This window comes from Pseudopipra pipra, chromosome 6 (assembly GCF_036250125.1).
Source record: "Pseudopipra pipra isolate bDixPip1 chromosome 6, bDixPip1.hap1, whole genome shotgun sequence".
Lineage (NCBI taxonomy): Eukaryota > Metazoa > Chordata > Aves > Passeriformes > Pipridae > Pseudopipra > Pseudopipra pipra.
This window is the reverse complement of record NC_087554.1, coordinates 42,012,101-42,039,907: the sequence shown is the minus strand read 5'-3', so window position 1 is coordinate 42,039,907 and position 27,807 is coordinate 42,012,101. Positions and strand designations below refer to the sequence as shown.

The 27,807-nt window shown below is 44.3% G+C and overlaps 1 protein-coding gene and 1 long non-coding RNA gene across 7 annotated transcripts in view; one reads left to right on the top strand and one right to left on the bottom strand.

Moving 5' to 3' along the window:
- LOC135416077 (G patch domain-containing protein 2-like) overlaps positions 1-27,807 on the bottom strand; it is a 303,891-nt gene that overhangs the window by 106,082 nt on the left and 170,002 nt on the right. The window contains exons 1-4 of one of the 6 annotated variants that reach the window (XM_064658778.1): positions 26,835-26,976; positions 26,372-26,461; positions 20,509-20,538; positions 11,111-11,178 (exon numbers count right to left, since the gene is read on the bottom strand). In XM_064658778.1, the coding sequence (XP_064514848.1) occupies positions 11,111-11,178; positions 20,509-20,538; positions 26,372-26,461; positions 26,835-26,894 (248 nt within the window). In that variant the 5' untranslated portion in view covers positions 26,895-26,976. Of the gene's footprint in view, positions 1-11,110; positions 11,181-20,416; positions 20,478-20,508; positions 20,539-26,371; positions 26,462-26,834; positions 26,977-27,807 lie in introns of those variants that run through there. The other 5 variants (XM_064658780.1, XM_064658779.1, XM_064658781.1 and 2 more) reach the window with 5 other exon arrangements.
- On the top strand, positions 27,020-27,540 carry LOC135416083 (uncharacterized). The gene is made up of 2 exons (XR_010431428.1): positions 27,020-27,085; positions 27,225-27,540. It is a non-coding gene; the product is annotated as an uncharacterized LOC135416083 (long non-coding RNA).

The window sequence follows — 27,807 nt, the reverse complement described above, 5'->3', positions numbered from 1 at the left end:
TTAGGAAAGAGCTCTTCCAGCGAGGATGAACTGTTCAGCTCCATCCTTCTCCTTAGTGCTAGTACAAAGCACTTTTTGTGAACCCCTGATACCATGGAGAAAGAAGGAGATGGTTTCAGAGAGGCCACCACCAGCTCTCACTGGAGTTTAGACACTGAAAAGACAGAGGTGGAAAGATGATGCAAGATTTCTCCAATTTTATCCCTTCCTTATGCCTTCACAGAACTGATTCCCACACACTGCCTTCATAGCCTTGCCTTCAGTGAGCTGAAACATCCCAAATTATGGCATTGCACAGCCTTGCACAGTGAGATGATTTCCTGGGGGTTAAATCTAACCTTTTCTTAGCATGATCCCATTATTCTTGATTATTGTCCAACCCCAAATAACACTCTCTTCCTCAGTACTCATACTTCTTACATCTTTACTCATCTCCTGTCTCCAGGCAGGAGTGAAACACACCACATGTTTATACTTCCCAGGAGAAGGTCACTCCTGCTATCCCTGGAAGCAATTTCTGTTTCTTTTTCCTAAGCTCCCTGTCATAACAGATATCCAGGTGGTCCACAGGGAAGGCAGTCATATGTTAGTCCTAGAGGCAGAGACTACTTCGCTCATGTTTTGAGACTTAAGCTTTCTCAACTTTTCCTTGTGTTAGGAAAGGACTTACTCAGGACAATAAACAAATACCTAATTATGAAACAGCTGCACTATACTGGAAAAAAATAGTAATTTGGGGAACAAATTGATCGGGTGGGAGGGGGGAATAGTAGTTACCCCTTTAATCCCAGAGCCCAGATGTTAAAACACTCTCTTGTCAAACAAGACCATTCCTTTCCTCTCTCTAGGGCAAGTAAAAGCCCCGTGCTCAGCCCCCCCAGGAGAACACCTTAGTCCCTTTGCCACAGGGCCTGACAGTGGCAGTGGGTGATGCAAGTCTCTCATGCTGACAGTGCTGTGGTTTATACAGAGCATTTAAATACCAATTACAGTAGAGCAGGAACGAGAAATTACTTGTTATGTTTAGGGGAGATTTCTGCTTCCAGTCACCTGTACTAGAAATGTTTGTTAATATATGAATTGGAATAGCATTGATGAAACTGGCATTTCAAACCAGCTGATAAGCTCACAGGTAGAAAACTATCCCAGAAATATAGTATGAAGTTTCTGGAGCACAGGAAGAAATTGCGTGTTTTATACTCCCTGTGGCCTTAATGATTAAGCTATTGAGCAGGTTTGTTCCTAACTAGTCTTTTGCTTTTTTGGTCAAATTGCAATACCTAAATTTACCTAACAGAGTGACTCTAAGAGAAAAGACAAGATTTCTCTTGTGTCGTAAGGTTAAAAACCTTGAAGGCAGTAAGAGAAATCATTCAGTCTTCAAAAGGTGCCCCAACTCCAACTCTGTCCATTCCATAAACTTAGCTGAGGGCTAAGCTACACATGGAGATAGTATTCCTGCAGAACCAGTCACCTGCTTGTCTCTTTGCTCTCCAGGTACTATGTGAAGCCTCACAAGATTTCTTCATGAAGCCACCATATTGCTTTAAAGCATTGTGAGCATCTCTTCCTGAGAACACTTTCAGCTTACCAATGCCAATTGCAACACACTGAGACTAACATTTCATCCTTCAGGAATATAAGGCCTGGGTACACAGCACTCTCTTCATTCACCTCGTGGTCAGAGCTTTCTAGTGATGAGTGAAAGCAGACATGGAATGAACCCAACTGTAAACTCAAGCCAGCATACACAGATTTCCTACTCTTTTCTGGTATTCTCAGCAACACGAAGTGCACTGCCCTGCTTTGTCTGCTGCAGCAGCAGGCACAGCCCAGGGAGGGTAGCAACAAATACCTACAAAATGAGCAATTGAATATGAACTACAGATACACTCACTCAAGTAAGGACAAGCAAAACAGTATAATCCTGGGAGCAGTGCTCAGAAATGCATTCTCAGTACTGTACACCAGCCATCCCCACTTTTGTGAGGCAGTGATACCACTCATTTCTTCTCATAAATGCATTTTTCTGGAGTGCCAAAGAACGTGGACCAACTTCATCACCTGGACAGATCCGTTTAAACTCCCTTTCCCCGTGAGACTGTCAGTGCTCCCAAACATAACCATAATCCAGGAATATTCCCTACGGCTTCGGCCAGCTGCTTACTCCCTCTCTGTTTCAGGGTGTTGAATAGTTTGGAAACCGGGCAGAAGACCCTGACAGACTCCATGTAACCCCATGGTATGTAACTCCTAGTACAGAATACCTATTTCTCTCTTAACTCTGTCTGGGGGCAGAAGATCTGCTCTCATTCTTGAGTGTGGTCTTTGTTCAGTTCTGGCCAGGAGGAATCCTTCCTCTGCATTAATGAGAAGAGGTTAAACCTCAAAACCAAGGCTTTACCCCCACACACACCCTTAATGTACAGCTGCACCCTAATGTACAGCTGAGCTGCTTCCAAGCTGCCTGCAACTTCAATGCTGAAGGGTGAAAGGCAGTTCTAATGTAGACATAATCTCTGTTAAACTGTTTCTTTCTCATTTAATGGACTACCACGGAGATCTAAATGGAGATAAAGTAGCAGGGCTCAGAGAACAGCCAGGATGCTATCTTTATGCAGCATGACAATGTGCAGTGGTTAATTAGACACCATTAACCTATTTTAGCAGAGGACATAACTGGGATGAATGGGGGGAAATGTCCTTGAAATCTTTTAATGTCCACAGCTCATGAGAGCTTCAGACACACTTGCGTCCTGCACCGAGCCACCGCCAGGCTCCAAGGAGGTCACTGCGCTGGAACCGAGGTTCTCTGCCGCGGCACAGGATGGTGCAGCAGCGCAGCTAAGGAAAAGGGAAGCAATTATGACAGCTTGTTAAAACGAACAAGGGGGCGGCTGGGCAGGAACGCCCGGTACGGAACGGAGGAGCAGAGCGAGCGGGAGCTCGGGCAGCCCCCCGGCCGGCCCGGCGTTGCCCTCCCGGCCCGGCGCACCCCGCCCGCCCCGAGGCCGAGCAGCAGCCGCCGCCGCCGCCGTGCCCGCGCTCCCGGCCCCGCTGCCGGCCCGCGACCGCCCTCTGCCGGGCACCGCCGGGGGTGCGGCCCGGCCGCCGCCAGCGCCGAGGGAACCGAGCGCCGCGGCTCGGCTGTCACCGACTGCGGGCCCTCACAGCCGCCACCTGCGGGCTGTCCGGGGGCGGGACGGACCCCTGCAGGGGCCGCCAGTCCAGGCCCAGGGGTATTTTCGTCATTTTACAGGGCAGCGGAGGGAGAAATTCATCTGCCCGTCTGTGTTAGCGTATTTTCTGGCATGTCTCAACCAACTTCTCTTATGAATCACGTGGAATCAGAAAGCCCTCTTGCTAAAAGAATGAAATGAGGGGGGGGAAGAGAACGTCGTGATGTTCAGAGATACATTTTGTTTGGAGAGAGCAGGGCGATCAAAGTGTGGGCAGAGATGGGCTGGGTGCGCAGGAAGCAAGTCACCAGCCAGCATTCTGCCTCATGCTTCCATACAACACTATACCCAGCTAGTTAAACGACAAAATGCTTGACTCAGCCTGCCTTTTGCCTCTAGCACAAAGACTGTAATTCAGGTCTAGGCCTGAGGGAGGAGGGGGAAAAAAAGATTATAAAGGACATTGTAATCTCTTGCTCAAGTATTTCTTTAGTGCCCATCAATACAGTGAGTGGGTGGTGAGCTAGGAGTTGCAGCTTGTTCAATAGCCTAAGGCACAACTAAATTACACATCCAATATGATGCACAAGTGCTAACTGATCAGTTCTGCAGGCTCTCCAAGAGTGGATCACTGCTTGTTTGCTGAGACACAGGAAAAGAAACACTCACCAAGACTGTATGTAAACTAGAACTGCTGCCTGTGCTGGAAAACAGGACCACAAGGTGTCTTCTCAGCTATTCCACTGCACCTTTCTTGCAGGTCTGATCAGTTAAGTTTCCATCCCCTCTCACTGGACTCTGGCATCCTGGAAAAGCCAGATCTTCCTTGATTAAATTAGGGAGTTTAATCTTCACATCTACAATCAAGGCAAGTTTTGCCATTTATTTCAGCAGAGTGAAGACTACTATGAGCCTTTATTTTTATCATAGGACGTCACCTCACAGTTCTCCACTTCCAAGCCCTAGGGTGCATGGCTATCTCTATCTCCATAACAAGGTTTTGAGCAGACACATTTTTTAAACTGTAATGGTCCCACTTTCTGTCCCTCACAGGGTCCCTGGGCTGCCCGGACCACATGCTGAACACACTGCCCCAGAATATGGCCCTGAGTAGGAAGGATAAAGCAATGAACAGGCGTACTCTGTGGGACGGGATCTGACAGACAGGGCAGCTAGCAGGCTCCATCTGAAACGGGCTTGTGAGGCACTTAATCAATCTCTAGCTGAAGTGTTTTTGTTTCTCCTCAGGTCCTAATACATGGGCTTACTTAACAGAAACAACAAAGGACGAAAGCTCTGGCAAATAGGACTTTTAGGAACAAAGTACAAGTTGACAGAGTGCTCACGGGGGTCACTGAACCTCAGCCTACTCACTGCATCATTCTCATAACAGATGTTCCCAGGGTTCTCTCACTTGCTCACTGGTAGGCTTGCTGACCGGCAGAGCTGTTCAGAGCTCCCACCGAGCAACAGAAAAAAACAACAACACTCAATACAAATTCCTGCTGTGTGGGAAAACAGTGCTGCAGTTTCTAGAGGTATCCACCACACATCTTTGGTCCCTGAGAACAGGGGCTCCTATCCAAGTGATCATGTCCTCAGTCTCCAGTAAGCACAACGGCCAACTTTCACACCAAAAGACTCTTGAGGTTACACTTTCCATTTAAAGGGAAAAGTACACTTCTAATCGTCAAATGGTTACAAGAAAGGACTGCTATGAGACAGAACTAGACAGAATGCAAGAAAAAGTATCTAAGGTTGTTTGGGGTTTTTTTTTCAAATCTCACAGTAGAGAACAAACTCATGATTCTGAAGTCCAAAGACCTTTCACTCATCACTGAAAACATTTACATGGAAAACATTAGAAAGAACTAGGTGTTTATTACTGAATGGCACCTTGTGCTGTCATCTGAGAGCAACAGCTTCTGAAAGGAGATATTTTAAAAACCTGGAACAAGAACTTGAGAATAGTGGAGGGGTTATATGGGGAGGGGAGCTGAGGGAGGGGGAAACAGGGTCAAGCAAGTAGATCAGGTCATCTCAGGTCTCTTTCTGCAGGTAAACTGCATTAAGCTAGACTTCACAACCGCTTTAGAGGTGACCTACAATGGCCAGACAACGTTTTAGCCTTGTCTTTGACAGATACAAAAGGGTTGCAAGCTGCATATGTTCTTCAAGAAGATTTTGCTTTTTTCAAACTAGAAATATTTGGGATGGCAATGATAGTATCCTCTGAATTTGCTGGAAATTTCTTGGAGATGCAGAGAACTAAGGAAGGAAGGTGCTTTGTCCTCAATCAGAAAAAAAATCAAACGGACTTCACCCTGAACATATTCTGCCACCTCAGCAGCTTACATGGACTGTTACCAAAAATGTCACACTCCTGTTCTGTTCTGGTTTTGTCAGGCTGGCTTCGTTTTCTAGGGGAGCCAGAAGCTGCAATCCTACTAGTCCATCCATTGCCCAGTATCTTTCTAGAAAAAGAAGTCAAAGAAAACTTCACTAACTGGGAAAAAAATAAAAACAAATCTAGGTTAAAAATAAGAAGAAAAGGAAAAAGAAAAAAAAAGAAAAAAGTAAAAGAAAAAGCAAAACTCTTCTTCCAGGCTCCTCTGGCACTGCAAAGACAGAAATGGGCACAAGTCTAACATTTTCCCTTTGCAGGAAACCCTTGCAAGTAACACTAAGCTGGTTTAAAAAGAAAAAAAATCCCCCATCACAGCCAGGGCACTGAGGAATTCTCAGATGACTCTTCTGTCTTTTAGGAACTTTTCTTTTTCTGCCAGTTATCTTTACTGAGTCTAAACAGAAACACCAAGGAGAGCTCACCCCAGCAATAACATGAAGGGACAAGAGGACAGGAGCTTGTTAGCATTCCTGGAACATCCAGCCTATTAGAAAAAAAAGGAAAAAGAAAAAAGAAAAGGGTAGGGGGCAGGGACAGAGAGGAAAAAACCGACCCTGGGCCTGCACATTGCAGTTTACCACCATCTTGATGTCCTTGATGCGTGCCGATGGCATGGAGGTGGCTGGCACTGGATCAGCCCAAGAGAAGGAATGAGAGGCCAATGGAGATTTATGTGAGGAGAGTGAGATGGACAAGGTAAAATTGTCAGGAGGAGTTGTTAGAAAGTAAAATATATTGTGACAATTCCACTCCTGCCGTTCATCAATAAACTGACAGATCATTTAGTGTCAATTAGGAGTGATAGATGGACAAGTCCCCATGATCCTGGGCCAAAATTAATGGCTGGGAGGGAGAGGGTGATTGAAAATGACGGCTGACATTGAGAGGAAAGTCCTGAAGGTCCCCAAGGGGCCATTACTTGCCTCATTCCCTTGCAGATCAATGCAGGGACAAACCCAAAAACAGACACTTCAAGACAAAACTTAATCAGACTTCCTTTTCTTTCTTCTCCTTCTAAGTTGTGCCCCCTCACTTGGCAGCCTTGATCCTCTGTGCCCGTACTCTTCTGAGAACATCTACAGATGGCTGCAAGATGCAGAGTGAGGCTAACATCTCCTGTGTAGCCAGATGTCTGGTTCCCTGCCTTACATGGCAGTGTCACAGGGAAGCCTAGCCTGAGATTCACCTCAACACTGCCAGACTTGGAGTAGAGGGCAGAAGCAATGACAGGCTTGTGCCAGATGGAGAAACTCATGAGTACTTTACTACTCCCAGCTGCAACACAGGAATGACTGGAGGTTCTAAAACCAGGCACTCTCAGGGGTCATTTCTTACAGATAGAACACAAGACAGTTTAAGCCCATATTTTTGAAACAGGAGGTTTTTAACTTTACTTACCTCTAGAGACCTTGAATCATAAAACCCCTTAATCTCTTAAATAACTTTCCTCCAGCCCCAGGGTGCAATCTCACCATTGCCCACCCTCCAGAGCCCTAAATGATATCTACACAGGGGCTCAGTTACCCTGCTCTAAAGGTCACCCCAACTGCATCCTCTTCCTTCCTTCGGGCCCTTAATATTCACCTTCTTTGTAAATGCATTCCTGGACACTGTACCACTACTTCTGTCCAAAAATATTCAGCATAGTTGTTTTCCTAAACAAGCCTTGAATATTCCAACTCTGTGTGACCTATCAGACAGAAAGGGGAAATTTCAGTTGTAGCTGAAGCACCTGTTGCTAAACTGCCACGATCGATGTAGAAGAAAGGAGGTACATTTGCAGGCACTGGAAGGGACTTCCTACTGAAAACAGCACTTGTGTTTGCTTGCAGGGCCACCTGAAATGAGCTGTGTTTATTCCAGAACAACCCTAGCTGCTGTCTGCAAAGCTGTAGAAATTTTAGGGGGCTCATTGCAAGACCAAAGGGATCAAGCACCCAGGTACACAGAAAGAGTCACAAGAAGCAAAGAAATAAAGATACTACTAGAGAGAAAACTGAAGAATTCTATCAGTCAAGTCAGAGATATGAGATCAGAAGAAGTTGGAACTAAATGGATCCTGGAAGTACTCCTCCTTTATCAAATCCTCACCAGTATGCAAAACCCTTTTCCTTTTCCCACTGGCAGGCACTTTGTGTTTCTTTCTTTTGATGTGTGAGATAACCTGATAATAAATCTCTGCTTTGCTTGTCACAAGTGTCAACACTGATGTCATTAGGGACATCAGCACAGTGTTCAGAATGGCACTTGGGCTCCATCCAGTGGTTAGAGAGTTGCTTCTGTAGCAAAACCCAGCTGTAATTACTGATATCTCAGCAGGATACAAGGTGCCAAGTGGCTGCCTACGTTCTTGGTTGGTCCCCTTTCCACCAATATTGGGGCTAGAATGTTGCTGGGGCAGCAATGGGACTTCCTCTTCTCATAGAGAATTATTTTTCTCAGTACAAATTTAACCAGATAAGGCAGATTCAGGTACAGATGACCCTGTCAGTATGGAAAATGAATTTTCTGTCACTACTTTGCACCATTTATTTGCTGACTGCAAAAGACCAGTCTGGGAGTTTGCTCAGATGCTTACTTGCAGTCTTCATCATCATCCAGATTTATCAAATGGGACTCCTAGCAATGACAGCAGTTCTACAGATGTACTAAGAGTCCAAAGTAATCTTTCCATGCATGGCTTTTAAAAACTTGAATAAAAGAGCATTTTGATAGTTCTCAGCAATTTAAATATCTAACACTTGTAAATGCTATGGGTACTCATGATAAAACACTTTATCTCACTTGCACACCATCTGTGATAATTAATTTAAAAAATAATTATAGGTTGGAAAACTTTAAGGGCCCTCCTCAACTTTCTATCTTGCAAAAGTCTGAGAGAGCAACAGTCTGATGGAAATAATCAGCAAGATGGTGAGAAGATTTGGAGGTTTACCTAAGCATGACAAGACCTGGGCAGGTAAGGGACGAAGAGGGAGAAGGAAAGGTAGAAAAACAGAAAAACAGGTTGCAAGCTACATTCTCTAACATGTGCCAAATGGAAACAAAAAAAAAAAAAACAAACATTTTTAAGTGATCATTTCACATTGGTAAGACTCTGAACTAGAAATACAGCAGAAAAGTATCCCTGCAGGAAAAGCAACACATGCAGTGACAACTGGCTGAATCTGTCAGAAACAGAACTAAAAGCTAAGACTTCAAATGGAGAGAGAATAACACATAAATGGCTACAAAATCATTGCACAAGTGGCTGCAGTATCGCATCTGACTTACATTGTATTTCACACAACACAGAAAACCTAACTGTACCCACTGCTCATCCTTCCTTTCTAAGTAAACAAAAAAAATCAGATTTTAACATTGTCAGTTCTGAAAATCTAATTACTTCTAACAGAAAAATTCCCAAGTCCAGGCTCTGTTACACTGGCATAAAAGTGCTTAAACCTACATCAGATGTATCAACAGAAGCATGTTATTCTAACTACATCTACACTAGTGAAATTGGAGCAAGTTAACTTGATGGGCTTCCAAACTGAGTCAAATTGGTTGAAAAGCTGTGGGGAGATAGAGCCTGAGAAAACAGAAACAACACAGCTACAGCAACATTGGTATGACATCAGCCGATGACTCAGACTTTTCACATGAAGGCTTTACCCTGGGATATGTCACAAAGACAGCCCTACAGGCCAGCATCTCAGACCTTTTTAAGGGAGAGAAGAAGAGAGATCAGCTTTGGGAGAATACACAACTGAAGGAAAGACAGTGGAACTAGTTGTACAAAATCCTCGTACCTCATATGACTGAAGAAGTCAGAACAAACTTCTCCTCCATAAAATTTGTTCAATAAAAACTCTTAATACAAATGAAAAGAACACTTAGATATGACACAGTATCATACGCATGACAGAGCAAGGGGCACATCTTGATCTCGTGTCCCATAGTGCAGAGTCTCACAGGCATAAAGGTCTACAACCCTACGACCCTACAGAATCTCCCATTCTGCTTCTTCAGCTGAATTGCATCCAACATCATAGAAGCATTTACTCCAGACACCTACAATGTCTGTAAACCATGCAGTTGAGATCTGGGGAAGCACCACTGATAGCTACTGCTGCAAATCTACTGGATAAGGCTAATGCCAAACAATGGAAAACATGGTAAAGTAGCACATGGTACAGTGCTGTTACATTAGGAGCCTGTACACTGTCCTTCAGGGCACATTAGACACAGCTCTGAATATGTATTACCTCCAGTCCAGTCCTTTGCCTAGCCAACAGTTACATAACTTATTATTCCTGAACAATGAAATTCACCTTTGTTCTTTGCTGTCACATTTCCATAAAGCTTCTGCTTGGTCCTACAAAGATCCAGGATCATTTTTTACTACCCTGAGGTGGATTCAACCTTGCAATGGCAACTTCTAGCTGCAGCCAGCCTATGAAAAATAACCATTATCAGGGTTAAACTGGAGAGGAACAGGAATTCAGGCTGAAATCTTTATTCCTTTGCTTTATTTCAGTCTCCAGATTATTTATTTTTCAGAGACAAACACAGTGACAATTTTCCCAGAAAAGTACTGTTTTCCAGAAAGGCTATCCCAGAATACAGACCACCTTTCTCACCTCCCAAGAAATAGTGACTGTATAACAGGTTTCTGGATGTCTTCATCCATTCTCAGAGTTCCAAAAAAGAAAATACATAACTTTTCATAAATCAGAGTGCCTCCAAAGTATATATTAAGGCATATACACTCTTATTAAAGGCCTTTAAGTACACAAGCAATCTCACACCACTCCATGGCTGAGCCCTTCAGCTCTGTGAATATGAAATACAACATCATTATAATTTCATAGCTTGGAAAACAACAAATGGTTTGAAAGCAAGTCATCTCCTCCCAGTCTGAACTGTCCTTTAGTTTTCATACCTATTCTATAAACCATGTGCAGATATTTCCTTTGCCTTATGTGTCCTTCATAAGCATTAGGTTTCTCAACATATACTCTACAATTTCTATACTTTTTTCCTCCCATCTCTTCTTGATGACCATTTCTATCCGTCTCCATTATACCATAACCCCATACACACATAAACATTGACAAATTTCACCTTTACTGTCAAGGCTGATCACTAAATCCTGATGTGTTCATTGCACTCTTGTCAGTGGGGCGCTGTCATGTGTCACTCTCTTGGAAAGAATGGAACCAGTCAAAAACCCCCACCTCAGCTCCTGCATTTAACATGCTTATTATGTTCTTGACTCCTTCCAGGTACTGTACCAGGTAAGGAACACACTGCCTATGGCAAACAGTGACATGTACACAGTTCTGAGACTCACTGAGTCAATTAACCAATGGAACCAAGCAAGAGCAATAATTCAAACAGCTTGAAGGAGCTGCATTGGTATTGGAGACAGAGGCCATGTAAAAGACCCACAAAAACTGTTCCAATATCTCTGACAGCAAAGTCCAGCTAGTGATGATCCACACCTAAGCCCCTCTTAATAAGGAAAGAGATGAGGACTCACTTGATAGGTGCCAGTACAGGATCATCTGCCCAGCCTCCTTGCCGGCGTGGAGGTTTAGGTGGTGGACCCTTTAATAAAGAGAAGAGACACATTACAGACAGCTCCAGTCAAGGCAAAGTCAAGCCAGTTGAGACACCAGGTCCACACATACTAATGTAATACTCTACCAAATAATAGATAGATGGAGAGACAGTGTTTAAAATGCTGATTATTCATAAAATAAAAGGAGGACATATATTACAGGACACGTTTTTAAGCATCACTGTAAGCAAAAGTTGCATCACTCTAATCAGGATCTTGACAAATTTCAGGTCTGTGTGCCTTTGACTTGTCCAGGACACACAGTACAGTACCAGACTCATCCACAGAGGATGTGCTCTCCTGGCAAAATAGGGTTCACTGGGAACTTGTTCCTTAGTGTTGCCCACATATCAGTGGGAGGTATTATGTTACAACTTTCCTAGGGTACCAGACAGCATGTTTTAGACATCTTGTTTTAGATGAGGAATTGTTCCTAAAAAGTATGCTTTTGTCCACTGCCTAGAATAGGAGAATAGATGCCAAGTTCAGATGCAGTGAGCCATATCAAACACTTTCAAAGTTAGTTGGGATGAATCCCACCACTGCCACCACTGAAATCTAAAGGGGAAGTTCATCTGGAGCCTAAAGACACTCCCTGCTATTTTCTTGCATTGCCTTGTGTGGTACTCTGCCACATGGCAAGAGAAAACAGAAATTCAGCTTGGAGCTTATGATGGGAATTTTCAAATGAATTCCCACCATTTGGGAGCTGCCCGTTGCCTTTACAGTTTTGGATTCAGTTCCCTCAGCCTGAGGCACCTTGTACAGCAGTGACTTCAGTGTTCGGCATGACAGGCAGTGGTGAAAGCAGAGAGGCAAGGTGATCCCAGTTTATATAGCTCCCAATTGATGGTGCCCAGTGAGGGAAGATAGATTACAAGGACCAGTGAAGGGACCATCATGAGAAAGGATGATTAGGTAAAAGATGTCCCAAAACAGAAAAAAAAATGGTAACTGCAAAGGAATGGCAAGGGGACAGATGGCTCCCACAGCTTTTATTAAGAAAGTGAATGAGTGGGATGACTCCTGAGGATTTTAGACTTCAGAGAGAACTCCGCATGTGTAGTGGAATCAACCCTGAGTCAAAGCCAAACTACCTCTTGCCACACACGAGGAAGGGGTTGAGCTAGCCCCTGATGGCCTGATGGTAGGGGTCTCCCATGTTTATTTCTTGAAGTAGAAGCATTGTTTGTGAGTGTGGGAAATTAGGAGACCCTGCCAGGGGCAGCCGCTGCCTGCTGCAGGGAGGGAGCATGACCCTGCATAGCTCCCTGATAGGAGCAAAAATAGTCATCCTCCAAAAATAAACAGGGAGCAGGAATGAGGCAGGAGCTGCAGTCCCAAAATACCAACTTTCTTCAGCAAAGGGAGCACAGGAGGGCAGAGGGACAGGCAGGGAGCGTGAAATGCAGGAAACAGCCTCCTTATATGGGCTCATCCGTAGGGGACAGAGCTCAGTCGACTGGAATGACCATGTCACAGAATGTGAAGCCTTCAGGGGCCCAAGTGAATGGAGTTTTCTGATCTTTAAATGATTCCCCCAGATTCTTAAGATGCCAAACCAGAGAAGAGGCTACAGTGCCAAAAAAGGAGCATTTTGAATTCAGTTGATCTGGACACACCCAGAGCCCAGGAAAAAGGGGGAAAACACACCACATATGGGTGTGCATGCCCACATAAACATCCCTATTCCCATTACACACACCCCTACCTCAAAAACACACTCCCTCCCACACAGACCCTTCCCATGCAAACAACCCCTCTCCCCTCACACTATCCCTCCAATAGCCAGCAAGACGTTTCCAACACACAGCCTCAACTCCTCGCAAAGGTGCACAGAGATACACAAATTGCACCAAAGATCCTGGGCCATAAGGCTGAGGGAAAATGTAGCATTTCCTGGGCATTCAAATGCACTTGCAATTTAATTTCCTCCTCATCAAAACTAGCCTTAAGGTCAAAGATATCTCAAGTGGGGCACACCAGATCAGAGGGTGATGAGAATGACTGCTCCAGCCTTTGCACAGGGCATGACTCCATGGCATCTAGGGGTTTGATTCCAATGCCTTGCCAACGTTTTAACGTGTTCCCATTGATCATACACACCAGGCAACCCTGAATGTCTCTCAGGCCCTGACAAACACCTCACACATACCTACAGGTCTTTTATTTCTCTTGCAATAAATCAGGTAATTCTTTCTGAATTGCCTACAGGAGCACTAGCAACAGGAAAGGCAATGTTAACTGTCAGCTGAGGATAAATAGCTTTTCTTTGTTAGTTGCCTGGAAAGTGCTGTAATAAGGTCGCATGCCACATGCACTTTTGTCAAGTAAATAAACTTACCTTCATATACTTTCACATTTCCAAAACCTCAGCATAATTTACAACTGAGAATGCAATGTTGTGCATTGCCATAATATGGTACCAGGTAGGGACTTTGCAGCTGCAACCAAGAGCTTGAGGCAGAAAGTGGGACAAATGTCAACCCCTGAGGGATCAGAGAAGAAACAGAGGACCCTGTTCTTCTGTAATGCAGCAAATGTGCTCCTGAACACACCTTTTTGGTGAAAAAGACTGGGGAATTTAAATGATCAGAACTTGTTGGTACCTACTGTAATACCTTAGGCAAGATTTTTATGTATGTTCCCAAATGCAAAGCTGAGCTATACACCCAAACAGTTTGGTGTTCAAACAGTTGAGATTCCACTGGATCCTGACAACAGTGTTCTCTCTCAGCTCTTGCTGCTCAGTCTGTTTAACAGCATTAATTAATCACTTACTTGCTGTGGTTTGCCTTTCTACTTCAGTTTTATCAGGTATTTATCTCCAGGAGATTTCTTCTACTTTAGTTTCTGCAGATTGCCCCCTTTTTCAAGGAAAATTGCCATGGTCTGAGTTTTTATTTTTTTCTCAGAAACTCGGTTCACTGTTTTTGTGATGGCACTTTTCCAGTATTTCTCAGGCCACCCTCCTTACCAACACTTTCATGCTACCTCCATAATCAGTGTTTTATCTCTCCCTTTGAAAAATGACTGGCCTGAATTCCATCTCTCCTGTATTAAAGTAGAAACTCTACCTTCTTCTTTATCTGTAGTCAGGACCTTTCTTATCAGACAGATGCAGAATTCTAATTTGGCTTCCTCATTAAGGCAGAAATTTCCAGGCTACTTGTCAGATCACGTCTGAAGTTTCGAAGGTGCCAGTTGGATGTTGCTTCCCTCATGGAAGCAGCTGTCCTGTGTGTCTCTGGATCCCAAAGGTCCAACAAAGTTTCTCTTAGGACCTACCACAATAGAGACAGATTATGGACATGTTGGGTCCCTCAGATTCTCAGGTGGGTCTGGAAATATGGATTAATTTACCTTCATCAACATGACAACTCCTTTGAAACACTGAGCATTCTGTGCAGGGATGCAGGGACTCAAATGACATTGACAGCATGTAACAGAGGACACACAATTTTTCTATCATGTAATACATCTCTTAAAATCTATAGGATCTATGTTTTCCCAATATACAAACACTGAGAGATTTTATACAGACATCTTGTTTTTATCCAGTATTGACCATGGAGTGGAAAGAAAGTATGTCCAGTCTCAAGATTCCTCTTCTCCAGCAAGATGCCTGAGGCTCCTCTGACTGAGGAAAAGCAAACCTCAACAAACAGGTCTGATGAATTAGTTTTGACTGCTGCCAATTAAGGAACTGTAAGTCAAATAGCCCCACTGCTTCCAAGCAGCCACGTAACACAATCTGTACTGATCTCAGAGCATATATGATATCAAAAAGGGATCAATTCCCAGATCTATGCAAGCCTGGGCTTTCTGCAAAGAACAACCCATTTCTGCTAGCTCTCTTTATCATGTCCACAGGCGGTTCAAATAGTGCATCTGATTTTAATGAATACCCTCCAAGGACTTCTGCATGTCTTACTTACCTAGTAGAAAATACTGGATTTCCATTTCATCCACAAACTGTCCTTCTTCATTGTCACTGACTTTCCTTTACTAGAGAAAGTGCTATTGAGCCAGGAAAAGTGCTTCAAATATTCTGTCATCTATCAGAGTAGGTAAAGGAGCAGTTCATATTGTTAAACAGCTATCAAGAATTTCTCCCCTAGAACAGTGGTCAGCTATCTAGTCAGCTTATATGTGCACCTGCGAGGAAATCTGTCGCCTCTGTGGCATTTGGCACCTTAACCTGTCTCAGGAGTTACTGCTCTCCCCTGCATGAAAACAGTGCATCGGCACACAACAATTTGATTCTCTGAGCAAGGGGTCACTGACAGAATCTTCTCCCAACCCATAGTTACAGGGAAGTGCCCCTCCAGCCTTTCCAGGCATGAACATCACTCGAACAGTTTGCTACTACCTTGTGCTACATACCATTAGACATATTTCCATTCCCCCCACCACCCTTCCTACTATTCTTCTGTTGCCTTCAGATGGGTCCAGGAGCACTCAAAGAATGAAATATATGTATGAAAAAGGAAAAGCTTTTAATAAAATTATTTTTTATGAGATTGTCCCTAATCCACATCAAGGTTGCCAAGCAGGGAGGATACTACTAGAAAGGCTGGGAAACATGGCTGACTAGAAAAGCTATTTCAGAAGATATCATCAAAAAGCTACAAGATAAGCTCAGAAAGCTGAAAATAACTGCCCTGCTGGCCAGCCACTCGGGGTGCACGGGGCACAGGCAGTGCAAGGCCTTGGGGAGCTCCAGGCCATGCACTGCTGGGGCTCACACTGGGGAAGTTGGCCTAATTAGGGAACAAAAGTTCAGCTGCATTTTTGAGATTCCTCCTGGAGAATCTGGCCAACTTCCAGATGAGAGGTCCCCAGGAACAGGCTGGGAGTCCAGCATTTCTACAAGTAACCAGAAGACCTCTGGAAAAAAAAAAACTATGTAATCCCCATATAATGGAAACAGGTAAAAAACCCAGTGCTCCCTTGGATGCTGGTTCCCTTTAGCAGAGGGTGTTTATTAGCACAATGCAAGAATCCAAACAGATGACAGAAACTCTGGGACCTGGAGGGACAAATGGAGCTCAGGACTAACAAGCAAATGGGAGAGCATTCACAATGCACAACAGCTACAGGAATTTTGCCTCAGAGAACACTCCCAAGTTCTCAGAAATGCCAGTTGCTTCAAGAGCTATCTACTGCCAGTCCACCCTACTCCCAGTTGCATGCCTAAAGCAGCAAACTCCTGGACACGTTCTGTACACAAAATGCAGCTAGCCCCTGGTGAAGGCTCCTCTACAAGTTGAAGATCACAGAGGAAAGCAGGATGCTAGAGAAAAACAATGCAGTCGGACTGTGAGGTCTTTGGGAATGGGAAACTTTTGTTCCAGCCACACACCAACACTCTCTAGATCTTACTGCAATGCAAACTGTAGATACAGAAGTGGCTATAAGTGATTGCATTACAATTATAACTTCTCAGGTCATGAACTCTCTGAACTAGAGAGGCAGGACAGTGCCTAAACCACTGTGATTATTTTTATACAAATAGGGTCCCCCAATAGGCACCTAGCTGAGTGCAGCCAGCACTGGGCTCCTCGGTTGCACGTTTCTAACTTTCAGGGAACATGGGGAAGAGCACTTAGAGGGTGGCTGCTGTGCAGATCCAGATCAGACCAGACCAGACAGTGGAATGAGTTTGGAGCTGTGCGAGGCTAAGAACTGGGTCAGGAAAATACCGCTCTGATTAAAGGCCCTGATCATATCAAGCCCCAGGCCATGTCTACACCACAGGTGCAGACATACCTGCAAGCAGGATTCATGTGAGTCAGCTCAAGTCTGGAAATGGTCTTGTTTTGGGTCCTTCTGGTAACCAAGTTGGTACCTCCCCAGGTAGAGTGCAAGTTGCTTCCCATCAGGGGATCTCCGCATCATTCTGCACTATACGACTGGATGCAAATACACCCACTTGATCAACTCCATGGAACTGGGTAACCTAGCACCATAAGAACACTAATAGCTTTATATTTCAGATACTTATTTTTTTTATAGTTATTCTTGCAAAAAACATTCACTGAAATCAATTGTTCCTGATATGTTGTCTTAAACTAAAAAGCAACAGCCCATTTTTCTACCCAAATGTTTTAAAAGCACTGGCAACTAAACTACAGGACTTTGTTGCCCCCACTGGTAATGTCACATCTTCAAATCCTCTTTCAAGTCGTTGCCTTAAAGCATGTCATCACTCTAAACACTGAGTGAAGTAGAGCCACAGAGGTCAGCATCCACCTACATAAGAGTCAGAAATCAAGTGCTGTCCCTGTTTTAGTCAATGAAGGACCTTGAGACTACCTATGGCATGTCTGTCAAAGCACAAACAGAGAATGAGGTCCCAGCTGGACTCATTGGGACTGGAACATATGTCTTCCCACTCAAATGTTGTTGCTTTCAGTTAGAAAGTCCTTCCCTGTGGCACCAAAATCCTTTCGGTTCCATCTGCAAAGCAGAGCAGCTCCAGGAAAAAGGACTGAGAGCCTTCTCTGACCCAGAACAGCTCATAGCTTTGTCATTATATATAATATTCTCTATGGAGGTGGGAAACATTACTTGATACATCTTTCTCAGAGGAGGAAGAGGACAATTAAACCTGCCATTTCCTTTCTAAGCTGGAAAACACTGATTTTACCTTTACGTATAAAGTATGCTGTTTCAACACCTAAATGAACACCTCAATCCCTGGAGGTCCCCGAAGGCAAGGAAAGGCCCTACTCCATTTCTGAAGGCTACAAAACACAGGATGGGGATCAGGATCACTCACCGGTAGTGCAGAAACGTGCTCCCAGAGCTCTCAGAACAGGGCCAGAACTCCACAGAGGAACAGCTTCAGACATACTGCAGTTTCCAGCTACTCTTTACCACCCTAATAGATCCACTAGCCCATCCTGAGATTACCTACATATTATGCAGGCACCCAGTAAAAGCTATGGATTTTGCTGTGAAGATAAGGCATCTAAACCTGTGGATTCTGTGTTTAGGGAATACCAATACAGTTCTTCTGCATAAAGCTCTAGCCCTCCTTTCAGACAGGGACTAAAGGAAACTAGTGGAGAGACTTCTACAAGGCCCCAGAGCAAATCCATGGCAAAGCCAGGAAAAGAACCCAGCAAAATCTTGGCTCACAGCCATGTTCATACTCCTCATGCCTATTCTGCCTCTGCAAATTAACTGAAATATTAGGATACACCCTGTATTATACCATTGATCAGCCTTACAGCCTTTGGCTAAATGTCCCAGGCAGCCTTGGAAGGTGCAGCCAAATGAGTGATTCAACTGCAAAAATTCAGATCCAAGATGAGTGGTTTGCCAGGGGATGCAAAACAAGTTTCAGAGCAGTCAGATGGCTGGAGGGCAGAACTTCAGCAGGTACATTCACATCAATGGCCCAGATGTGGCTGTTTGTTGGTATTCACACAGCCACAAAGTTATCTTCAGCACAGCAAGAGGAAAGGGACCAAATCCAGGAAGAGTTCAGATTGTAACACTCAGCATAGCCCAAAGGGAGTTCACAGAAGGGTTATATGAGCCATCAGGGGGACGAAGGAGCCAACTTCGGACAAATGATTCAAGAAGCCAAGTATTTCAGCTTGGCCAGGCAATGACTAAGGGAGGGATATACTGCAACAAGATTTGGATCATACGTTATAATATAAAGTTCCACTAACAATCAGTTTGGAACAGACTTATGATACAATTACCAGAAGTTTGTAAGCATGTAGTATTGTAAATTACAAGCAGCTTACTGATCAGTCAGATTTCTCAACACTCAGTTAACTATTTTATACCTCTTACAGGCTTTTACAAATAGAAAAATACTATAACGTATGACTGTGATGCTTAAGAGCATAAGCCTGAATAAAGGACAGGGGAATTATCCAAACAAGAGAGGTTTCAAAGCAGGGATCCCTTCATACTAAGGAAAATCTCCTTGCCAGGCACCATTGCATAACAATTGCAACAACAATTGCTCATGTGGAAGAGTCACATCAGTTTAGTTATTTTAATGAAATTTAGCAGCCAGGAGCAAGAAGGCGCCTGTGGCATGTGACCAGTCAGCATTCAACAGCAGACTTTGGGAATCAATGACTTAGGGCACTCTATGGAGGTGGAATTAGTTCCAGTGAAATGACTGTAAGGACTGGTTCCAGCGAGGGGGGGAGGAGATTATATCAATTATCAGGAAAAATTTCTCTTAGGCAACCAGTCCCCAAAACTATACCCATCAGTGGGAGGTCTCTTTGCCTGATAAATGGAAAAGTGCTCTGGGCATAGTCCTGAACCATCCATTACTGCCAAATAAACCCAGTGGATCTTTCCCACAATATCATCTCTTACACTACCAAGAGAAAACTGAGCTAATTTGAATAGTCTTGACTCCTTGTGATGACTATACCCTTCTGAGGCCAGAATTAATGAGATGGGTGATACGGGTTTCTTTTCTGGGCTTTAAATTTCACAAATGAATCTACTATGCTATCCATACTGGGGTGGTGCTTCAGCAGGAGGAATTAAAGAGGGTGCTTTAATTGTCTGACATATATAGAGAGCAACTCAAGGCAGGAAAAATTAGGCAACACCCATTCCACCATTATGAAGAGTGCAAGGCCCAAAGACTTTAACAGAAACAGGTAGAAGTTCTCAGGTTGATCTGAACAGCATCACCCTGGCTTCTAATGTTAAATAAATGCTGAGAAGTTTTTTAGCTTTGCTGCAGGATGAGAAAGGATATGTGCATTCCTTCTCCCTGTATAACAGGAGCCTGGTAAGAAGCATTATGACATCCTATAAACTACACATACTGGCATTCCAGACCTGGCACAATAAAAAGAAGACTTGTAGAAAATACAAAGGCATACACCCTTGTTACTACTTGCTGGCCTTCTCCTCTGGGACACCAGCAAGACTTCATCATCCCTGAAGACGAGTTTTCATGTTATGGGAGCAACCTAACCATACTGGACAGCAACCTAGGCTCAGTCAGGTTTTGTATTCTATTAACTAATTGCTGCCCTGACTATTAAATGAAAATAGAGCATCTTTCCAGTGGCCACATATATATCTGTGACCTCAAAACAAGATGCAGCAGCTGATAAAAGTAGCTGTTACAAAGATAATTAAAACCTCTCAGCAACAGGAAAAGAGGGTGTAGGAAAGGCACTGCATCTGAGGCAAACTTTGTCTTATTCTCCAATACTAGAGTACCTTTTTAAGGTAGTCTCCAGACACATAATACGTTAGTCCTACTAGTCCCCTTCAGAGGAGCCAGCATCTACCTAGAAAGCCTCTAGTCTTACATGGTCAACCTTTTCCTCAAAGTCTTCATCCTAGAAGGATCAGGAGGGAAAAAGAAAGAAAGAAGTTAAAAGGAAGCACTATGGAAGCCTGCACAAAAAGCTTGAAGAACGACATTTCTGGCTGTCTTGCAGTACATGCTTTGCAACCTTATTCACTTGAACAAAGCACAAAATTAATCCCACCATTGTACCATTTTATATCCAGTCCTTTATGCATAAACCAACTGTGATACTTAAAGCAGGAATGTTTGACTGCAATGGCAGGAAGGTCTGACAGTAGCAGACCTTGAAAAGAAACATGAGCAAGAAGAGAACATACTTAGTTCATTCTCCCTATAGAATGAAAAATCCCAAATTATTCAAGTGTGTAGGATGCCTGAAAGATTTGTATGGATAGTCACTGCAGCCATGCCAGAGACCAGAAATTATGCTAGACCAGTCATACTAGGGGTTATATACTGTAGTAGGCTGCAGCCTTTTTCAGGACCTACTATTTCTCAAGACAACCTCAGATCCTCCCCTGAGAGCAGGAGCTGTAGCAGTTAGCATAAGACAGGCATAGCTGAGAACAGTGTTCGCTTTAGCAGATGATGTTTAGCTAACACTGTAGTATAGGGGAGTAGCTTGGTTGTGGGGTAGATGAGTAACTCAAGGAAAGCAGCCTGTTAATCACTGTGAAAGTTGCGAACTGGTTGAGAACCTTTCAGATGAGCAGACTATCAGCACCACCAGTGGCAAAAACCGCTGTTGTCAGACACCAAATGCAAGGAGGCAATTAAGAACCCCGTAAGCTCTATGCTATTCTAGAAATCACAGTGTTCAGAATCACCAAGGGACAGAATCTAGGGTATCCTAGATTGACCTATGACCCTGCACCAGGCGTACGCATAGGACAGCTGGAAAAACGCCACTAACCCACATGACTTTTCTTCTGGACTGCCTCATCTCTCCTGTGGAACACAGAAGCCATGTGGTTCATCAATTGCATATCTCTGATTAAAGTGGTTTGGTATCTGAGTTCACTTACTGTCTGTCTTGTCATCTGTTCTTACAGTCTTACCAGGACAAGAGCAGAGGGAGGCTACATGCAGGTTAGGACAGCTGGAGCACAAAAGTATCCATATCAATGAGCAGCACAAATGAGATCGGATTTGCCCAACTGGTAAAAACCTGTTGGAAGTGTGTATCTATCAGCCAGGAACTCACTTGATCCCACATCCAAAAGCAGAAAGGCCTCTGTGGGGCCCAACATGATCTAAGCTTCTCTGGATGTACAGAGTCCAAGTGGTCTAAGATTTGCTCTAGCCCAGAAGAAAATCCAGCTGGACAACACATGTTGGAAAAGCATCTAAATAACTACTTCTTTGAGCAATCTTCCACATGGATTTTACCCTCAGTAATTCATTTTTTGTATTGTTTATTCATTTGGGTTAGATAACAGAATCCTATTTAAAAGATGCCTGGATATCAGCCTAAAGAATCACTGCCAGGAGTGTTTGTAAACTGGGTAGTAGAAGTCCAGACAGCTGCTTTGCAAAATTCACCTGTGGGAACATCCTTCCAATGTACAGTGGAATGGCCCAAGCTTTTGTCTGTCTACATGAATGTACCCTGATTAAGGTATTTTTTACAGCATAGAAATGCTCACTTTTTAACAATCACCCAAGGACCACAGCTACATAGGCAAGCTCACAAATGCCAGGTCGGATAACAAGAGAAAAACATACTTTCAGAATTGAAAGTACAGAGCCTCTTCCCAGGCTGTTGGTGAAACATGGGGAAGAGAACCAGCAGGGAACTTGATTTGTGGGAAAACCCTGATATAAAGTGACCTTGTTGTATCTGTGTGGAGATACTCTCGACATAGTCTGGAAAACCCTCATCCTGGAGGCTGACATATTGCATATTAAAGTAGTCTCCACTCAAAGGATCTACAAAGTGCCACCAGAGACACGCTGGCAAAATCATATTGAGGCTGTAAGAGGAAGAAACCAGGGGACTCTTGAACAAGATCCCAGGGGAATCCTGTCACCATGGGATGAAGAGAAAATAGACTGTGGAAGCTGGATAACATTACAATATTTCTGCATACAGATTTCTTATGGAACAACAAATAGTTCACTCTTATTGAGATAAGACACAGAAAAGGAAAAGTTTGCTGATATATTTTTTAAAAAGGCTTTTCCACTCAGCTTTCCAAATCAATCTCATTGAGAGCTCCAAACCTGGCCAAACATCATCTTCTGGTGGATGTCATCAGGCATTCAGGCTTTTGGGTGCAGTGATTTTAGAGCCAGGAAATAGGTTTGACTTTCATTCTACAGAAGTGTGCAGAAGTCCTGTTAGGATGGGCTAGCAAAGATCTTCAACAGATCTCATTATATGATCTGTCTCTCCCATTATACAAATAACATGACCAGCTTGAGTTTCTCCCATTTTGTCAAAAACTTGATACCATCAGAATGAGTAAATGTAACACATCAAGTCAGAGGATGGGTAAGGCCTCTGTCCCTCTGAAAATGAATGTTTGAAATCTGGAGTTCTGGCATGCAGCTAGCAGATTTATCTCTAGGAATTCCCACTTGAAGCATATTCCCCTGGGTGCGCAAGAAGTGCCTGCCAATTTGCCAAGGAGCTCTGAAGGCAAGGTACATGCACAGCCTTTGCTGCAGGAGGATGCATCAATTACAGCAAATAATCATGTTCCTTCTTGCCTCGCGAAATAATACATAGCAGCAGTGTTGTTAGTACTTGTACTTCTGAAAAGGCAGGAATGCTCTGCATGTCAGATGGCAGACTGTGAGCTTTGTGACCTTTTGTGAGCCCCTTCAGGAGACAGAGGTCTACATTTGAAGATAATGCAGGTCCTTCCACACAGGAATGGGAATTACCAAATAAAGACCTGGGCAGAGGAATTACAGATTTGCTGCTATAGTTAAGAATATTATTGTGGGAGATACATACACATAACAGGCGCTGAAAAGATACTGAGATATCAGACTGTCTTCATAGAGCTCGAGGGAAGTATATTAGGCTACAAGGCACAAGACATTAGAGTTGTGCCCTAGAGAAGGGAGTTTTAACAACGCATTTGTGAGCAAAGACACACAGTTTGGATTCTCTTTTGGAAGGGGGAGCCCAGGTCAAGGAGAGATCAGCAGTAACCTGATAAGATCTATGCTCCAAGTCAGATGATTTGCCTATTGACTTCAAAACAAAGATCTTTTTAACTACATTAATTGTTCCTCCTCAAAGTGAATTTCATTATAATAAGCCCAAATGTTGAAACATGGATAGACAGGTACTTTTTGCTTCCTTCAAGCAAGCTGGTCTGCCTGGAAAAGACTTCCTGGATGTTTCTCAGTGTCATGAGAAGACCAAAACAATAACACAAATGGTATGTTCATACCAGAAATTTGAGCTGGGTGGAAACTGAGTGGATTGGCATGGAACTAAAAAAGAAAGAGTCAAAGTGAATTAAACCATTTTTAAAACCCTGAGGAACCTCTATAGGTAGAATCACCATCCTGAATGCGAAACTGCATATGAAGTTGTGAATATGGCAAAGGTTAAAGACAAACCCCTTTGTCTTCAAAATCAGTAATAAGAATAAAACCTCTTATGCTGAAATTAATTACAAGAGGCCTACTCCACTACTGCCAGTTCCAGAAAAAAAAAAGGACTGTTTTTTAATTTGCATTTCTTTTGGGAAGATTCCTTGAAAAGATTTCAATATGACCAGATGGCTGAGTGAGACATCCATTGTAACAGCTGACCCCACCACTTGAAAGCAAGCCAAGGCCAAGCTTCCAGAAAAGTAAAAGGTGATTTCCAATCTACGGTGAAGGAAAAAACAATATTAGTTCTATTAAATGCTCACTTTGGTATCAAATATGGTCATGTATGAAAAGCCTCCAATTCCTGAGCAAAGGAAAAGCTGAGGATTATTTATAGTGGATTTTGTCTCTCCTCCAGTAGCTCCAAGGTTTTCAATTAACAGAAACATTTAGCAACAAAGAGCTGTCTGAAGAGAAACTATTGACACAAACGATTCTTCCTGGTGGTTCAGATCCAGTAATAACATATTTGAATGTTGTAAGGCGTGGAAGGCCTCACCCTTCTGCTGCTGAAAAGCCAAACCGAACACTGTAACTATTTCTTAGTCCTCTCCAGGGGTGCCCAAGGACTGGAGTCCCTATGATCTTTTCCCAGCTGTTATAATGGCTGTGATGAGACACACCAAGCGCAACTGCAGTAACTTACAGTCAATCAGCTGTACCCTTACATAACACCCCAGTCTCTTTCAAACCAGGGAATCAGCCCATGAACTAGGATGGCCAGTGCCAGTAAGAGAACAATCTGACAGCGAGCCACCCTAATCTGGAGGCCAACCAAGGATTACACCCCCTTAAACGACCATCTGGTTTCTTTAAGACTGTTTGTACCCACGAGGCCCATGGTTATTTCTATTTCTTAAATCACATCTTCTCCATATTCCCTCACAGAATCCATCCTAAATGCCTGCAGCACATCTGAGGAGGGGAGAATGCATAGGTGGGACATGATTCTCCATTATGTCTACTAAAAGAGCATACTTTCTCCAGAGGAAAAAGCCTGCTCTATGAGGCATTATTGTAAGCTAAGCCATTAAAGTGTATTTTCAACAGCATCCCGGGGTCTCCAAGGAATTATTCCCCCTCAGCAAACCATTTCATCACAGATGGCTGGGACACAACTACTCAGTGTAAATGGAAAGTTTTGTCACAGCATGGACAATCAGGGAGTAGCCAATTCCAAGGCACAAGGCCCTAGGGCTCTGAGCAGAGCAGCTTGAAGCACACTTGGAGCCAAGGTGGCTGGCAGGACAAAATGGGTTTGAAATTTAAAGAAGCCAAGAATATGGTATGCTGGAGACTATGACTGGCACTGCAAAAAGTTAAGCATCACCTCATTTAAACAAATATCACTGTTGTCAATAAGGTGGAACTCTGATGACACTTTTGTCCATTTGAAAATATCAAGGAGCAAAATCTCTATGTCATTTCTTGAGAAGTGCTCCTTCCAGCTGGAGAGGCCCGTGGAGAAGCCATGCTAACATCCAAGAGCAAAATTCCAGGTAGAATTTGAGCATTCTGCAGCACTAAGCAAGAAAGTGAATAGAAACAGTTCTCATATTTCTGCATACAAGAGGATGTTGCCTCACTCTCCTGAGAAAGGGGGGTTCCAGACCCCCTTCTACCATTTGAAGATGTACTGATAGAACAGATTCTGAACAAACATTTTCCTCCAAAGAGAAGTGGAAACTGAGTTTGCACATTATTACCCACAAGACAAAGTCTCAGATGCTGCAAAGCTGGCTCCTAGCATGACCTTTGTAGCCTGTGCATGGAGGAAAGGAAAAAGAGCATCACTACACAAACTTTATAGTGACCACATCAGATACTGTACTCTGGCTCTAGCAAAAGCAAAGCACAAAAGTAAGGCATCTGTTTACCTGTACTTTGTCTTGCTTCCACAGATGGTGGCAAAACTGGTCACAAAATGATATGCCTGCTCATATTTTAATTCTGGGAATCAAAATATTGGGAAGGTATGCATGCACAGGAGGGAGAGGGCCCAAGTCCTGTATGATACTACTCTCCATACTTCACATATAAGAGACCATAGCCCTGAATATGGTCCTGTGTGAAAACTACACATCACACAAAGGGCAACACCAGGAAAGGGACAGGGCAGTCACACGGGTCCCAACTCTAAGGACAAACTTCAAAGGACAGAGCACACCACGCAGGAAAGAAATGAAGATTCCTCCTCTGGAGACACCAGCAGGATAAATTACAGGTTCTCCTGACAGTACACCCACCTCTCCAAGAGAAGCAGACGGGGAATTCTTCCTGATGAGATTTTCATCTGCCAAGAGGTCCTGGCGGGCTCGACGGCCCATCTTTAGTATCTGGAGCACAGGGGGAGATACGAAGGAGCGGAGGGCACAGGGTTACTGATAAAAGCTGTTTCAGAGCAGGGGGTAGAAGGCAAGGCACGGCTGTGCCGTCGCGCCACGCCCCGCAGCGAGGCGCGGTGCCCTCATATGTGGTGCAAAGGCATCACAGTCGCAGGTGTTCACCCCGCGGCCGCCTCCCGGCCCAGCGCCAGTCGCTGCTCGGACCCAGCGGCCGGCGCACGGCGCCACACCGGGCGGGCGGGCTCCGGGGGCGGCCCACGACGCCTCCCCGCCGGGTGCCCTCCCGGCCCCGCGCCCGTCCCGGACCGCGCCTAAAGGCCCCGAGCCGCGCTCGGAGAGGCCGGGCCTCCCCGGGCCCGCTCACCCCGGCGACGCCCCCCCGTCGCGGCGCCTCCGCTCGCTCCGGCTCAGCCTCAGCCTCCATCCGCCGCCGCCGCCGGTGCTTCCGGCGCACAGCCCGCCCCGCCGCCCCGGCAACCGCGGCCCGGCAACAGACAGCCGGCACTGGACTGCCCGCCAGGAGCTCCGGACAGCCACGGCAACATCCAGCGCCCTGGCAAGCCTTAAACCTTGGCCTGACCACCGGTGACAGCAGTGCTGCACTACGTCATGCAGGTACTCTGTTACCCGGTTTTAATCCCACGTGCAGTGGGGCAGGTCAGGAACAGCCTGCCACTCACAGCTGTCTTCTACAGCTTTTTGCCCGTAGTCACTTTTTAAGTTCCCACTAAGGCAAATAATCCCAGCCTTGCAGATTTGTCTTCTCACAGAGGCTTCTGCCAAGTCTCCTCATCGCTTGTGATGCTCTTCCCAGTTCTCTCTGGCTCTCTAACACTGCTTTCCAGATGGGGCAGCCGGTCTCCAGAGTGCAAGTGGAAGCAGTCCCAAGGATCAAATATAAGCACAACGATCATTACACACGTGCCTCGCAAGCATGAGTTGTGCAGAGATTTCCATTGAGCTGCATAAAACGTCCCCAGTCTGTTTCTTGACTGGACGGATGTATACATTAATTGTAAATAGATCTGGTTTTAGCTCCATATGTTAAATAAACATTCAGTTTTCCAGTGCTTTGTCCATTTGCTTATATTTTTTCTGGTATCTCACATTCCTCAGAATCTTCAACCATCCTCATTAACCTAAGTAATTGTCATTCATTTATTCTGCTGCTACAATAAAGAACTGTACCACACCACCAACTACACTGTTAATACTTTGCCATGATGAAAATTGACTGTGTAACCCTAAACTTTTAAGCCTTCCAAGAATGCCTATTACTAAAGGCATGAGATTTCACTCCCTACCTGCTTAGCTTTAGTAGCAGCTCATGGTTTGGC